A 17,108-nucleotide genomic window follows, 5' to 3' on the forward strand; every position below is an offset into this window, starting at 1 on the left:
TTCTTCTTAGGTTGGGAGAGGTCGGGGGAGGACGAAGAAGCCTGCTAGAGGTGGACGTGGCAGCGGGAGAGGTAGGAAGGCTGTTACGCCTTCCTCGCCGCCACCCTCAGCTGATTCACCCAACCACAGGAGTGCTCCGTCTGACGTGGACCCATCTCGGACTCTGGTCCATGAGCCTTCGGTCGCTGATCCTTCCCCCCACCAGACTCGGGTCGCCGATCCTTCGCCCCACATGAGTTCGGTCCCAGAGTCTTTGTCCCAGAAGACTCCGGTCACGGGGTCTTCGTCCTAGAAGACTCCGGTCACGGGGTCTTCGTCCCACGAGACTCCGGAGGCTAGTGGCCCGGAGGATGGTAGCGAGGACACCTTTTCAGATGATAGCTACAGCGACGACGAGCTGGTTGAGAAGGGCAAGAGGGTCTACAAGCGTGGTTGTACAAAGCTCCCGCCCATGCCGACGACCCCCAACCAGAGGTGGTTGATTGCGCCTAAAGGGTTGAAGTAAGTGCATTTACTATTTTTTAACCTTTTGCCTTCATGTTCCTTCAAATTAATATCTAATGCGTTGGCCTTGTCATACTGCAGGGGCTAGGTACGCCCCCGTGGTGCCTGTAGGCCCAACCAGGTCCTTGGTGTGCTTTGCCGGCAGCACTTCCCTGGGTCGATCACGTTGCCCGGTGAGGGTCAGGTTCCACCGCTAGCACTGACCTGGGAGCTGTACTCGGTTGCCCCGGCCCCACCGGAGGAGATCGACGGTGTCTTGTGCGAGATGGTGGCCGACATTGTGTTCCGTCGGTTTTGGGTAATTTCTTCTTCACGAAATTAAACATCAACACTACCTAGTGATTGTACTAATCAGTGTTGTCATGTTTGATTGCTGACCTTCTACAGGGTTTCAGAGGGAGAGCAGGAGGCCGCGTGTATGGTTGTCGAAAGCGAGTGCAAGCGCCTACTTCAGAACTTAAGGCACAAGGCTCGGATGCAGGCCGTTCGAGACTACTACGCCTCGAAGGGTATTAGGAGGGGCAAGAAGAAGTGTCGCGGAAAGTTTCTGAGTAAGGAGAAGTACATGCAGGTAATTACCTATTCTTAAGGCCTTGAACTTAGTTTTCTTGATTTGATTCGTAGGCATAGCGCTGAAATTTCTCTTGACTCACTTAGGTGCCCCCGAGATGGTGTGTGGATAAGATGGACTGTTGGGAGGCGTTGGTGGATGCGTGGTGCTCTCCCCAATGGAAAGTCGAACACCAAAGGGCCAAGGATAAGCGCAACCAAATGGAAGGTGTGCCACACCATCAAGGGAGCTCCAACCTGTTTGAGTACGGGGATAACTGGGTATGTGGTTTGCTACATGATTCATGCAATTCATTCTTCATACTAGCAGTTATCCCTTCCAAAATGACTTAATTAATATGCTTAGTTAGTTAAAAAATGGCATAACTACCTTGGATAGTTCATTTATGACATATTTAGCTCAAAAATGACATAATAACCTTAGATGGCTCTATAAAATGACTTAATATGCTTTAGTTAGTTAAAAATGGCATAACTACCTTTGATAGCTCAATAACGACCTAAACTAATCTTAGCTAGTTCATTCATGACATAATTAGCTCAAAATGACATCATAACCTTAGATAGCTCTATAAAATGACTTAATATGCTTTAGTTAGTTAAAAAATGGCATAACTACCTTCGATAGCTCAATAATGACCTAAACTAATCTTAGCTAGTTCATTCATGACATAATTAGCTCTAAAATGACATAATAACCTTAGATAGCTCTATAGAATGCCTAAATATGCTATAGTTAGCTCTAAAATGACATAATAACCTTGGATAGCTCAATAATGACATAATTAGCATACTTTGGTCAAAATGGCATAATAATCTTGGTTACCTCGAAAATGACCTAAACTTAGCTTATTTTCCTCGAAAATGACATAATAACCTTTCTTAGCTCCAAAATGACCTATTTACATAGCAATATCATTCTTCATGCTAGCTTGAGCCCTTAACTAATATTTTGTTCCTCTCTCTTAGGCGCACCACCACAAGAAGCCTGTGCCAGGTCTGTTCGACCTCTATGGCATGGCCCATATGGCCCCGTACAAGAAGGCCAAGCCATTCACGGAGTCTGACCTAGATGATCCAGAGAGCTTCACCAACAAGACCTCCCACCACAAGCTTGTGAAGTACAGAGACAAGGGGAAGGCAAGGAAAGGGGAGGACTTTAACCCGAGCCAGGATCCTTTTGATACAGAGCTGGTGATGATATATGGTGGCGGGAGGTCCCATGGCTCTCAAGCCATTGGTGATGGACTGATACGTTGTCCTAAGACTCTCCCGCGGATCAAGAAGCGCCTGAGTAGCTCTGATCCTGAGATAACGCCTCATGCACGGCCCGCGGAGATCGCCATGGTGGTTAGTTATACGGTCTCTCTCACCTTTCCTCCATTACATTATGTGTGCGTCCGTCGATGATTACAATGCTAACGAGGAGTGGTGTGTTGCAGGCTATTGTTGAGAAAGAGAGATTGAAGACGAAGGCGCTTGTGGAGGAGGCAAAAAGGGAGGCACAAAGGGAGGCGGCGGAGAGGGAGAGGGAGATGGAGGAGAGGACGGCTAAGCTGTTGGAGGAGGAGAGGAACCGGAACGACAGCGCTAACCGGGCCCTATACGAGCTCATCGTGGTACGTTTCTTGTGCATATTAGCCCAATCATGCACGTAATGTTCGCATTACTATCTAATATGACTGACTTGTGAGAACCAAATGTGCACACCATGTGCGAGAAAAACGGTCAGGCCCCTCCGCCGATGCCCCAGATTGCTCCGGCGACCACGGTGAGTTTGATTTGAATGGTCGTTGCTTACTACTATTCACATTTCAGTTTGTGAACTTGCTAACGAGACATTATTGGAAATGATCTTTGGTGCAGCATGGCTCCCGACAAGCATCGACCACTCCTTCTGCCAATGCCGGAACCCCGACCGGTCCTTCACCTCCGTCTGGCACTGGCGCAGCCCCGACCATTCCTACACCTCCGTGATAACAGTATTTTTCTTCTTATTTAGCGTGTTTAGTCCGACATAATTTAGCCTATTTAGTCCACAAATGACATAATAAGATGAACAAAATCAAGGAAGAGGAAGGAAAGAAGGAATAGGAAGAAAAGAAGAAGAAGAAGAAGAAGAAGAAGAAGAAGAAGAAGAAGAAGGAGGAGAAGAAGAAGACTAGAAGAAGAAGAAGATCTTCTTCTTCTTCTAGTCTTCTTCTTCTCCTCCTCCTCCTGCTTCTTCTTTTGATGTTCTTCTTCTAGTCTCCTTCTTCTCCTCCTCCTTCTTCTTCTTCTTCTTCTTCTTCTTCTAGTTTTCTTCTTCTTCTTCTTCTCCAAAATGAAGTTAGCTCTAAGTTATATCAAAAATGGCATAATATGCTTAGTTAGGTCAAAATGGCATAATTAGCTAGGTAAGCTCAAAAATGGCATTTTTCTTCTTATTTAGCCTATTTAGTCCATTTATGACATAATTTAGCCTATTTAGTCCACCAATGACATAATAAGATGAAGAAAATCAAGGAAGAGGAAGAAAAGATCTTCTTCTCTTCTTCTTCTTCTTCTTCTAGTCTTCTTCTTCTTCTTCTAGTTTTCTTCTTCTTCTTCTTCTCCAAAATGAAGTAAGCTCTAAGTTATATCTCATAATATGCTTAGTTAGGTCAAAAATGGCATAATTAGCTAGGTAAGCTCAAAAATAGCATTTTTTCTTATTTAGCCTATTTAGTCCATTTATGACATAATTTAGCCTATTTAGTCCACAAATGACATAATAAGAAGAAGAAGAAGTTTTCTTCTAGTCTTCTTCTTCTAGTTTTCTTCTTCTTCTCCAAAATGAATTTAGCTCTAAGTTATATCAAAAATGGCATAATATGCTTAGTTCACTCAAAAATGGCACAATTAGCTAGGTTAGCTCCATTTTACCTAAGTATGCTTACTTCTTCTTCTTCTTCTTCATTTTCTTCTTCTTCTGATTCTAGTCTTCTTCTTCTAACTTTCTTGTTTCCCATTTTGCAGATTTAATTCACTATATGGAAGCTTGCATGGATGGAGTGCTTGTTTCCCTTTTCTTTTTTTCGTTTGTATCGATGAAAAATGTGGAACTTGTTATATGGATGCATGGAACAATGTGTTGGATGAACATTGTGATGTTACTGTAATATGTATGGATGGAACTCTGTTTCTTATTATGTATGTATGTTGTCATGGATGGAGCAATGTGTTGGATACATCATATGTCTGTTGTGCATGTGAAAAAAAATATGTATATCTGTGTGTGAATTCCTGTGAAATAAATGGATTCAAATAAAAACAGGGGATATGTAGCCTGTTTGCCGTCCGCTAGCAGACGGCAAAGAGCTTCGCCGTCCGCTAGCAGACGGCAAAGAGAACACGTGGAAGCTACCTGTAAAACCTGGGAACATTGGCTGCCTATTTGGACACTTTGACGTCTGCCAGCAGACGGCAAAGATTCAAATCACGTTGCCGTCCGCTGGCGAACGGCATAGCTGGCCACGTGGAAGCTTCCCAGTACTGCCTAGCTGAGCTCTTTGCCATCTGTCAGCGGATGGCAAAGAGATTTGACTCTTTGCCGTCCGCTGGCAGACGGCAAAGAGCGCCGTTAACCCCCTAACGGCTCTCACGCCACCGCACTGCCGTCCGTTGTCTTTGCCGTCTGCTGGCCTCGGATGGCGGACGGCACAATCCTTTGCCGTCCATTTCCAGGAAGCGGACGGCAAAGAAGGCCTTTGCTGGCACGTGTTCAGACGGGCAGTTTGCCGTCTACTGGCGGACGGCAAAGAAGTTTGCCGTCCGTGATCCATGCCTTTGCCGTCTGCCATGGCGGACGGCAAAGAAGCTGATTCCAGTAGTGACAGTGTAATGGTGTGTCCGAACGTCGTAACCGTACTTTATTAGATATGGTGCGATCTATGATGTCTCTTACTGATTTACCGCTATCGTTTTGGGGTTATGCTTTAGAGATGGCTGCATTCACGTTAAATAGGGCATTTATCTAAATCCGTTGAGACGACACCATATGAACTATGGTTTGGCAAGAAACCTAAGCTGTTGTTTCTTAAAGTTTGGGGTTGCGATGCTTATGTGAAAAAGCTTCAACCTGATAAGCTCGAACCCAAATCGGAGAAATGTGTCTTCATAGGATACCCAAAGGAGACTGTTGGGTACACCTTTTATGACAGATCCGAAGGCAAGGTATTCATTGCTAAGAATGGATCCTTTCTAGAGAAGGAGTTTCTCTCGAAAGAAGTGAGTGGGAGGAAAGTAGAACTTGATGAGGTAATTGTACCTTCTCCCGAGTTGGAAGGTAGTACATCACGGAAATTAGTTCCAGTGATTCCTACAACAATTAGTGAGGAAGCTAATGATAATGATCATGAAACTTCAGATCAAGTTACTACTGAACCTCGAAGGTTAACCAGAGGACTATCCGCACCAGAGTGGTACAGTAATCCTGTTCTGGAGGTCATGTTACTTGACCATGACAAACCTACGAACTATGAGGAAGCAATGATGAGCCCAGATTCCGCGAAATGGCTTGAGGCCATGAAATCTGAGATGGGATCCATGTATGAGAACAAAGTGTGGACTTTGGTTGACTTGCCCGATGATCGGCAAGCCATAGAGAATAAATGGATCTTCAAGAAGAAGACTGACGCTGACGGTAATGTTACTGTCTACAAAGCTCGACTTGTTGCGAAAGGTATTCGACAAGTTCAAGGAGTTGACTACAATGAGACCTTCTCACCCGTAGCGATGCTTAAGTTTGTCCGAATCATGTAAGCAGTTTCCGCATTTTATGAAATTTGGCAAATGGATGTCAAAACTGCATTCCTTAATGGATATCTTAAAGAAGAGTTGTATATGATGCAACCGGAAGGTTTTGTCGATCCTAAAGGTGCTAACAAAGTGTGCATGCTTCAGCGATCCATTTATGGACTGGCGCAAGCCTCTCGGAGTTGGAATATACGCTTTGATAGTGTGATCAAAGCATATGGTTTTATACAAACTTTTGGAGAAGCTTGTATTTACAAAAAAGTGAGTGGGAGCTCTGTAGCATTTTTGATATTATATGTGGATGCCATATTGTTGATCGGAAATGATACTGAATTTCTGAATAGCATAAAAGGATACTTGAATAAGAATTTTTCAATGAAAGACCTCGGTGAAGCTGCTTATATATTGGGCATCAAGATCTATAGAGATAGATCAAGACGCTTAATTGGACTTTCACAAAGCACATACCTTGATAAAGTTTTCAAGAAGTTCAAAATGAATCAGTCAAAGAAAGGGTTCTTGTCTCTGTTACAAGGTGTGAAGTTGAGTCAGACTCAATGCCCGACAAATGTAGAAGATAGAGAGAAAATGAAAGTCATTCCCTACGCCTCAGCCATAGGTTCTATCATGTATGCAATGTTGTGTACCAGACCTGATGTGTGCCTTGCTATTAGTTTAGCAGGGAGGTACCAAAGTAATCCAGGAGTGGATCACTGGACAACGGTCAAGAACATCCTGAAATACCAGAAAAGGACTAAGGATATGTTTCTCGTTTATGGAGGTGACAAAGAGCTCATCGTAAATGGTTACATAGATGCAAGCTTTGACACTGATCCAGATGACTCTAAGTCACAAACCAGATATGTATTTATATTGAATGGCGGAGCTGTCGGTTGGTGCAGTTCCAAGCAGAGCGTCGTGGCGGGATCTACGTGTGAAGTGGAGTACATAGCTGCTTCGGAAGCAGTAAATGAAGGAGTTCATATCCGATCTAGGTGTAATACCTAGTGCATCGGGTCCAATGAAAATCTTTTGTGACAATACTGGAGCAATTGCCTTGGCGAAGGAATCCAGATTTCACAAAAGTACCAAACACATCAAGAGACGCTTCAATTCCATCCGCGATCAAGTCAAGGAGGGAGACAGAGAGATTTGGAAAATACATACAGATCTGAATGTTGCAGACCCGTTGACTAAGCCTCTCTCACGAGAAAAACATGATCAGCACCAAGACTCCATGGGTGTTAGAATCATTAATATGTAATCTAGATTATTGACTCTAGTGCAAGTGGGAGACTGAAGGAAATTGCCCTAGAGGCAATAATAAAGTTGTTATTTATATTTACTTATATCATGATAAATGTTTATTATTCATGCTAGAATTGTATTAACCGGAAACTTAGTACATGTGTGAATACATAGACAAACAGAATGTCCCTAGTATGCCTCTACTTGACTAACTCGTTAATCAAAGATGGTTAAGTTTCCTAACCATAGACATGTGTTGTCATTTGATGAACGGGATCACATCATTAGAGAATGATGTGATGGACAAGACCCATCCATTAGCTTAGCATTAATGATCGTTTAATTTATTGCTATTGCTTTCCTCATGACTTATAGATGTTCCTCTGACTATGAGATTATGCAACTCCCGAATACCGGAGGAACACCTTGTGTGCTATCAAACATCACAACGTAACTGGGTGATTATAAAGATGCTCTACAGGTGTCTCCAATGGTGTTTGTTGAGTTGGCATAGATCGAGATTAGGATTTGTCACTTCGTGTATCGGAGAGTTATCTCTGGGCCCTCTCGGTAATGCACATCACTATAAGCCTTACAAGCAATGTGACTAATGAGTTAGTTGCGGAATGATGCATTACGGAACGAGTAAAGAGACTTGCCGGTAACGAGATTGAACTAGGTATGATGATACCGACGATCGAATCTTGGGCAAGTAACATACCATGACAAAGGGAACAACGTATATTGTTATGCGTTTGACTGATAAAGATCTCCGTAGAATATGTAGGAGACAATATGAGCATCCAGGTTCCGCTATTGGTTATTGACTGGAGATATGTCCCGGTCATGTCTATATAGTTCTCGAACCCGTAGGGTCCGCATGCTTAACGTTCGATGACGATTTGTATTATGAGTTATGTGATTTGATGACCGAAGTTTTTTCGGAGTCCCGGATGAGTTCACGGACATGACGAGGAGTCTCGAAATGGTCGAGTGGTAAAGATTCATATATTGGAAGGTTACATTCGGGCACCGGAATGGTTTTGGGAAGTATCGAATAAGTTTCGGAGTACCAGGAGGTTACCGGAACCCCCCGGGGAAGTATTGGGCCTTAATGGGCTTTAGTGGAAAGGAGAGAAGGGCCACATGGGGAGGCAGCGCCCCCCCCCATGGCTGGTCCCAATTGGACTAGGAGGGGGCGGCGCCCCCCTCTTTCCTTCTCCCATCTTCCTCCTTCCCTCTCTCCACCTTGTTGGAATAGGAAAGGGGGGAGGCCAAATCCTACTGGGACCGGGAGTCCAAGTAGGACTCCCCCCTTTGGCGCGCCTCCTCTAGGGCCGGCCTCCTCGTCCCCCCTCCTTTATATACGTGGGAGGGGGGCACCCCAAAGACACACCAAGTATTCTCTTACCCGTGTGCGGTGCCCCCCTCCACAGTTACACACCTCGGTCATATCATTGTAGTGCTTGGGCGAAGCCCTGCGCCGGTAACATCATCATCATCGTCGCCACGCCGTCGTGCTGACGGAACTCTCCCTCGTTCTCAACCGGATCAAGAGCTCGATGGACGTCATCGTGCTGAATGTGTGCTGAACACAGAGGTGCCATACGTTCGGTGCTTGGATCGGTTGAATCGCAAAGACGTTCGACTACATCAACCGCGTTACTAAACGCTTCCGCTTCCGGTCTATGAGGGTACGTGGACACACTCTCCCCGCTCATTGCTATGCTTCTCCTAGATAGATCTTGCGTGATCGTAGGAAATTTTTTGAAATACTACGTTCCCCAACAGCAGCCACCTCACACATCCCAAAAAACTGTCTGAATCCTTCAGGTACCTGTCCAAACTTCACCATCACTGTGTGTAGTTTCCCAATTTCCTGTGTGTCGTAGGTTCAGTTTTTAACATTGATAATAGCTTTAGTTCCCAGCAGATTGAAATCATCAAACTTCTGGAGTTCCATTAGTCTTGCTTTATTTGAAAATCAAATCAGGTAGGCATTTCCCCATGTTTCTTGCATCTCCACTGCCAGTTCCAGCTAAACATATACCTGAATCCTTTCAAAAATTGTGTCTCATTTATCTCTCCAGAGACCACTCTGATGATGGCCATGGGGTTAGCTTGCTCAATGTTCAGCACATCTTTGGAGTTCTATACCAGCGAAACCCCCAAACATCTGGCTGCATATCCTACAAACTGTGTGGTCACGCAGGCGCGCGTCGCGCCGGGGCTCGGCAAGGTCACTGCGCAGGGGAGGGGCGAAGGCGCACCGTGCGCCACGTCCCCAGCACGGGACAGTGGAGGGTGGAGCGAGTGAGAGGGCGTCAGGGCCTCTCCAGCGGCGTTGACGAGCTCGGTGATGCGGCCCAACCATGCGTTGTAGCCAGCGTCCGTCGGGCGGTAGCGAAGCAGCTCACGCACCATGACCAGCGCGACCTGCATGTTCATCTGTCCACGGCGGGCGTGGGAGGAAGATGTTGTGGTGGTGTAGCCATCCTGCTGCACGGAGGGGTGCAAAGAGGATTCATGTTGCTCGCAAGCGGCAAGGTCGGTGGCGGCGGCACCCGCGGCACTGGCAGAGTGGTGGCGACCGTCGCGGCCCGTAGGCACGGTCTGGATGAGGCGAGCCACCCGGCGCTTAGCACGGACACGCGCGAGCGTCAGCCATAGGGTTGGCGAAGTGGGAGTTGAAGCGGAGCGGGAGAGCAGTCGCGCCCCCCTACCTGGCGCGCGAAATGTTGGAATCGGGGCTCCGGGGACCCAAGAAGGTTCGAACTCTGGGGTGAGCTCGTTCCTACCGCCGTACTCAGCCTCACAACCTCACGGTGATGCTCCAGCATGCTCGAGCTAAGGAAGAAGAACAATGGACACGGCAGTTTACCCAGGTTTGGGCCACCTTGTGGTGTAAAACCCTACTCTACTTGGTTGGAATTGCTTGGGGAGATGGAGTACAAGCGTGTAGCTCTAGTTGCCAGAACCGGTCCCTCTCTACGGTGGCACACTGCCCTCTCTTATACTGGCCTTGGTCCTCTTCCCCGAAAACACATGGCGGAAAGGGTTGCCACAATGGCCAATTCGAAGGGGAACAGGGTTGCAGCTTATCCTGACTAAAGGCGGTCTTCGCCTGCAAAGGCCTCCTGTCATGACGTGCTGATGGGCTCGGTGATGACCTCCGTCCTGGCGAGCCCGTCATCTTGGTCCTCTTGCACTGAATGGGTAACCTTTGGGGACTGCTTTGGGAACCGGTGCGTTGTCCTTGCTCCCTTAGGACGAAAGGGAAAAGCTTCCTCATCCGCGCCTGCTGGCATGCCTCGCGAGGCGGGAGTCCCACGAGGATCTTGCTTGTGAAGTCCGATAGTGGGCCGCGCGCTGGGCCCAGGCAGAGCGCCGCGAGCTGGGCCGCAGGCAGACGGGCATGGGTACCCCCAGTCCCATGGGCCCGATAGGGACAAGGCAATGCCTTGTCTTAGACCTCGAACATGCTTAATAGGATGACCGGAAACACCATTTAGGAGCACCCTCGAGGAACACGTGGACAGCAAAGCGGCAACCGAATCACGGAATCCACTCGAAAATCCTCGCCTTTATAGAAGATAAGAAACGTAATCCCGTCGCACCGACTGTTTTGTTTGTTTGGAGGCTTCGTGCAAGGTTTCTAACGTGCATCAAATTTGTCGGGTATGCTTCTCTTGCTGAACACGTTTTGAGCACTCGAGATGAGGTTGTTTATATGTGACCCGAGCCATACGGCAAACATCTTGATACTTATCTTTGCGATGGCGTGTATTAGACTACCAGCGCTATACTCGGTGATGCCTTTCTCCCCCTTTTTTCTCAAGAAAGGGCCACGATGGATAGGGTAACATTTATGGATTAAGCCATCGAACGTCGGCCAAATATGGAGGTTCTTGAATAGATTAGAATGACCTTCATAACGTCATCTTTAGTGATGTCCGGACATTTCTAAACGCCCGTAAAGCCGTCCGGTCCGAGTGCCTTGTCTTGAGACTCCAAACCCTCCCGATTAAAATCTTGGGATCAAGATCATTTCTCCAATTTCCAAAAAAATAAAATCAAACACTTCTCCAATGCGATTGATAGACAAAACTCTTTCTACTTTCTCTAATCTGCCTATCGTTTCGTTTCCCATCCTTTTCTTTCTAATTAGGCTTAGACATTCATCTTATCCTACGACGGCGGGGCCGACGGCGATGCGCGCGCTGCCGAGATCCTGGCACCTGCCGAGGGCGGCGACGGCACCGAAACAGCGGCACGTTGGAGTGAGCTGGAAGCCGCGCGCGTGTCGACGGAGTCCCGTCACAGACGTCGCTGCGGCACAGGATCGGACTGGACCCGGGCCGGGTGACGGCGGTGCCGCCTCGCTCGCTCACCGTCCAAAACGAAGACGTGGACGGGACCCACGTACACCGGCCACGCAACGGAAGGCCACGACCGTTGCTACTTTCTACGGGCTGGATCAAGTCACCGATATCTTTCCAGGAGCTACTCAACCGAAAATTGCTTTTCGAAGGCCACTAGCAGAAACATATCATACGGGAGATATACCAGCAGTAGCGCATACTACTACTACCATGCTAGCACTAGCGAACAGAGGTGCTTCCAGGCAGTGGATTGCACCCTTCACGCACAGATAACGCCACGCCCGTGCCGGCACAAAAAGAGCAAAAGGGCAGGCAAAATATCATTACTTTTTGCCACGAAAAGGAGAGAAGAATCGAGCAAAAAGGCCGGCACTAGATCATCAGCAGATGCTTAGGTGACAAGGGTTTTTCATCCGCCATGCATTTGCATCTCGTTTCTGCCCTTTGGGACCAAGCAAATCGATCGATCCTGCGATCATGGCCGACCACAGCAATATAAAAATCACGTTTAAAATTGGCCGGCTTTGGAGTAAAACATTACCACAGAATCTCTCTCCGCTCTCTCATTTTGTATGTCACGTTGGGAGAATTTAATGCCAACGAAACTTTCATCTCAATCCATATCCGTGATCTCCAGAGATGGCAGCGGGTACAGTGTTGCTGTCGAAGAATGATAAGGAAGACTTGTCTACTTCCGGAAAACTGATAATGTGGCGACACCGACTCTGACCGATGAACCGGTCCACCAACACCGTGCATTTGTGGATCGAGATTCCCCGTCCTGCAGCTTCTAGCAACAAACCCATGAGCAGTTATGGAAGTTTTAGCCACAAAATAGCTTTGGTAATTAGTTGATGATTGCATACATGTATATCATTATCTTCTCCCGTATTGTTCTGAACCCACTGGTTTCTGAATTGCTGTGTGCGAGGAAAGGAACTGCTGGATCTTGTGTGCCAACGAACTAGTACTGAATTTTCGACGCTGATTGCTTCATATGCGAAATTCAGACGACCTTTTCTATTTCGTACTAACAATCTAGGATGCATTACAGATATGGCGTAATATTTCAGCTCCAGATAAATCAGCTGGCTCATGGACAGGCGAAGAAGTGTCGAGGAAACTGCATGTGTTGCAACTGTATCTAGTTTAGTCATGACACAATTTGCTGAATCGATTCCACATATTATTTTCAGCACACGCATTAGCCAGCGCCTGACATCAGCATTTCGCGTCTTCGCAGCGTCACGACTGAATTTTCGTAGCGCCCACTGCACCTCTCAGATTAATTGGATGAGATAGGAATGATAATTCCAAGTGCATTTAATGTACTACTCAAAGATTTAGTCTCTGCGCACATAAAGAACTGTATATCTCCAAGTAGTAGCACTATACGCGTCCAGATCCATACGGTTATTGGCAACATATATCATAAGTATCGATGATGATTAATTATTCCGTGTGGTTATCCTTTTCACATTTGGACCGCCGATCGATCCACTGGTGCTTAGTGGCTAAGCATCCGGCGGCAGCGCATTTCCTCCGAGCGCAATGCAATTGGAATATACTGCTCCGCACAGTCAAGCATTTGGTTTGGATTTTACTGCAAGGCTTCCACAGTCTTCGTTAAAAATTTGTCTCGTCGATAACTCCGCGGATTTACCAGCTGCCAGGCCTGGTTACCCACTGCGTAAAAACAGTGCATTTTCACGTGCCGTTTCGCGCGCTGTCCAGTAGCGGCACGTACGTGGCAGCCAGTGACACTGACAGAGGACAAGGATCGATCGATCGAGCTCGGCCCGGTGAGAAAAGGATCTTCACACTTGCGATTTAACCCTCGATTCGACAACGCAGACGGGCATGCTTTCGCGCCGGAACTCGTCGGCCGTTTTCCTGAATTTTGTGTGGTTGCTTTTGGACGGCCTCGCTAGAAAAAGTATTTCCTCTGTTCAGAAATATAAGTCTTTTTAGACATTTCAAATGGTCTACAACATACGGATGTATGTAGACATATTTTAAAGTGTAGATTCATTCATTTTGCTCTCACGTATTGAAAATCTCTAAAAAGACTTATATTTTGGAACGGAGGGAGTAGAAATTTAGCAAGACGTTAACGCTCGTGGTTACTGGTATCTTTCATGGCCACTGTAGAAGGGGAATTCCGGGACGAGTCATCGGCCGCTCGATCGCTCTTGGTCACACACAAAAACAGCGGAGAAACTGACGTGTACTAGCTAGCTAGTTAGAGCGTACGTAGCACCGGCACCATCACTTACAACCACCTTACTGGTTCAGCCGTTGAAATTTTCTCCGCGTACGTGTAGATAATCATCACCAAGTCGTCTCGGTCCGTCGATGCCGTCTGACATCATTAGCTGGGTGGAGAGATTAGCCGGGCATCATTAGCAGAATAACACTAGGTGACTATAGTTACCAACCTAGGAGTATTAGCGCTTGATGATTGTAGTTGTTATCCGGGATGCTCTATCATTAGCGAATCATGAGGGACATTCTCATCCGGACGGTAATAAGAGCTTTAATTTACCGCCGTTGGATCACTGCGGAGCAATTAATCACCATTAATTAGCAGCTAAGCATGGGGTGCGGTAAATAAGTGAGTAAAGCTCGCCGAGCCCGCGGCTCCGGTCCGGCCGCAGGTTGGCTTCCCCCGCACGCCAGTCCGTAGCTATAAAACCACCAGCACACCGCCGCTCCATTCCAGTGTTCTGAAGCCCAAAGCGTCCGATCAATCAGAGAAAATCATCCCTCCATATCTCTCCAGCTCTTCTTCCTCCTCCTCCTCCTCGTCAGCTCCCGAGTTCTTCCTGAGCGAAGCAAGCCAAGGCAAGCTAGGTAGCAGATCCAAGAAGGAGAAGCGATGTCGGACGTGACGGCGGTGATGGATCTGGAGGAGGAGGAGCCGCGGCTGTCGCTCCCGCCGGGCTTCCGCTTCCACCCGACGGACGAGGAGGTGGTCACCCACTACCTCACCCCCAAGGCCGTCAACAACGCCTTCTCCTGCCTCGTGATCGCCGACGTCGACCTCAACAAGACCGAGCCGTGGGATCTCCCCGGTGAGTACTACTACTCCTCGATAGGAGCGTTCGTTTGGTTCGATTTGCAGCGCGCTCATGGCCGGCGGTTCGTTTTGTGCAGGGAAGGCGAAGATGGGGGAGAAGGAGTGGTACTTCTTCGTGCACAAGGATCGCAAGTACCCGACAGGGACGCGCACCAACCGCGCCACGGAGAAGGGGTACTGGAAGGCGACGGGGAAGGACAAGGAGATCTTCCGCGGCAAGGGCCGGGACGCCGTGCTCGTCGGCATGAAGAAGACGCTCGTCTTCTACACCGGCCGCGCGCCCCGCGGCGATAAGACGCCCTACGTCATGCACGAGTACCGCCTCGAGGGCCAGCTGCCCCACCGCCTCCCCCGCTCCGCCAAGGTACGGCCGCCCGCAAGATTCGATTTTGCTTTTCCGTCTCCGGCCGTCTCCGGCGGCCCGGCCGGCCGTGTCGATCAATCGAGCCGCCGTAGCGTCCGAAGATGCTGCCGGCTGGACCACGCGCGCTCACATGTCGCGCTCCGGATTTGTTTCTTGCTTCTTGTTTTCCTCGTGTTGTTTTCTCAAGCTTGCCTGTTGCGTGCGCGCGTGCAGAACGATTGGGCTGTTTGCCGGGTGTTCGACAAGGACTTGGCGGCGAAGAATGCGCCGCCCCAGACGGCGCCGGCGGCCGTCGGGGTCATGGAGGACCCGTACGCCTTCCTCGACGTCGACGACTTCCTCAACAACCCCGACCTGCTCAACAACGCCGACCTGCCGATGCTCATGGACTCCCCGTCAGGCGCCGACGACTTCGCCGGCGCCTCGAGCTCCACCTCCAGCGCCGCCGTGCCGTTCGAGCCGGACATGGAGCATCTTTCCATCAAGACGGAGCCGCCGGTGCCGCAGCAGCAGATGCAGAGCCCCAACTACTTCTACATGCCGGCGGCGACGCCCAACGGCAACCATGGCGGCGCCGGGTACTCACCCTACCAGGCCATGGGGGACCAGCAGACCGCGATCCGCAGGCACTGCAAGCCGGAGGCGGCGTCTTCGTCGGCGCTGCTGAGCCCTTCGCTGGGCTTCGACGCGGGGGCGCTCGCCGGCGCGGACACCTCGTCGTTCCTGATGCCGTCGTCGCGGTCGTACCTCGATCTGGAGGTCATGGACTACTCCAACATGTGGAAGATCTGATTGAATCCATCCATCTCTCCGATGGACTGGAGCGTCTCCGTTTGCTGGTAGCTATAGATGGTTAATTTGGTTGGTGCTAGCTCTTGGATTGATTAGTTGCTTCATTAACTTTGATTAAGGATTGGGTTAATTAGGCGCGCGGCGATGATTCGAGGGGGATCGTCGTGTGTTTGTTGTTGACGCGTGCAAGGCATAATGATGGCCTGTGAGCGAGGGAGTGCTGATTAATCTTAATTAGGGTGTGGTATCAAACTGCTAGGAGGCATCTGTAGTTTGTACATAGGTACCGAATTGCCATCATACAGTTCAGTGATTAGGGGATGAATTGGAGGGTGAGAGATATACCGAGACCGACTTGATTGATGAATCTGATTGTGTGTTAATTGAAATGAATTATTCCCCTTCTAATTGTTCTATTTATTTGATCGTTGCTTGATCTTAGTATATGTCATGGTTGATTCTGGGGTCATGGTTATTGGACGGTTTTGTGTCATTCTGCGGTCATGGTTATTGAACGGTTTTGTGTCCGGTAACCGTGTTTCCTGATCCAACATAGATGTCTTTACCAAGCAAAATGTACCAAAATTGCTTGAAGATTTTGAAGCGTAGGATCATTTAGCCATGGCACAATGGTAGTTTCATCCCCTTCCCCTGTAGAGGTCCCGGGTTTGATTTTTTTCTAAATATAGCAAGAATTGGTCCAGACGGTTCTGGTCCGTGATATGTTTACCAAGCAAAATATACCGGAATTGCTTGAAGATTTTGAAGCTCCCAATCACGAAGCCGTGGCAGAGCAGTTGTTCCAACCCCTTCTCTTTATAGGCCACGGGTTCGATTTTCCTACATATAGCAAGAAGTGGTCGGGACGGTTCGGACCGGTGACCCGTAGGGATATAGAACAACGTGTGAAGCCATTCGGGTGCGTTAGCGAAATCTTCGTGTTTGATTCCACTTCACTTTAAAGTGTAATAACTTTTTCCGGAAAAAAAACCCTAACTATTTCCATGTTGAAGATTTTGAATACAATTTTTGTGCGATTAGTGACCAATTCAGCCTTCAACACACCACTTTCTTTGATTGAGCTCGGTTCATCATCTGCGGACGAAAATTTCTATTGGATTTCTTATAAACTGTTGGCTCAATTGGATTTTTTTTTAGGTTATGTTGGCTCCATTGGATGGGCGTGATTAGTTGTGTTGTGGCGCGGCCTCCGAAACGGACCAAGAAGCATGGGGCCTCGATCGCCCGTTGCTGTCGCGCAGGAATCAAACCGTTTCCGTGCATGCGTGTACCCAATCATCCGTCCGTTCCGAGGCCACGGGCCACCAGGCCGTCGGCGTCATCGAGCCCACTTGCATGCCCGCGCGCGCGCGAAGATAAACCCTAATCAAAT

General features: G+C 48.3%; 1 protein-coding gene across 1 annotated transcript; it reads left to right on the forward strand.

Moving 5' to 3' along the window:
• Window positions 1-14,191: 14,191 nt before the first annotated feature.
• On the forward strand, window positions 14,192-16,123 carry LOC109746628 (NAC domain-containing protein 92). The gene is made up of 3 exons (XM_020305742.3): window positions 14,192-14,554; window positions 14,637-14,923; window positions 15,137-16,123. Exons 1-3 carry the CDS (start codon window positions 14,359-14,361, stop codon window positions 15,713-15,715), a joined length of 1,062 nt encoding a protein of 353 aa, XP_020161331.1. The 5' UTR covers window positions 14,192-14,358; the 3' UTR covers window positions 15,716-16,123.
• The last annotated feature ends 985 nt before the right edge of the window (window positions 16,124-17,108 follow it).

Source organism: Aegilops tauschii, chromosome 2 (genome assembly GCF_002575655.3).
Source record: "Aegilops tauschii subsp. strangulata cultivar AL8/78 chromosome 2, Aet v6.0, whole genome shotgun sequence".
In the NCBI taxonomy this organism is placed as follows: Eukaryota; Viridiplantae; Streptophyta; class Magnoliopsida; order Poales; family Poaceae; genus Aegilops; species Aegilops tauschii.

Coding starts and splice junctions, on each gene's coding strand:
- LOC109746628 (XM_020305742.3), top strand. CDS start 14,359: ATGTCGGACGTGACGGCGGTGATGGATCTGGAGGAGGAGGAGCCGCGG. Junction 14,555..14,636: donor CGAGCCGTGGGATCTCCCCG/GTGAGTACTACT, acceptor CGTTTTGTGCAG/GGAAGGCGAAGATGGGGGAG. Junction 14,924..15,136: donor GCCTCCCCCGCTCCGCCAAG/GTACGGCCGCCC, acceptor GCGCGCGTGCAG/AACGATTGGGCTGTTTGCCG.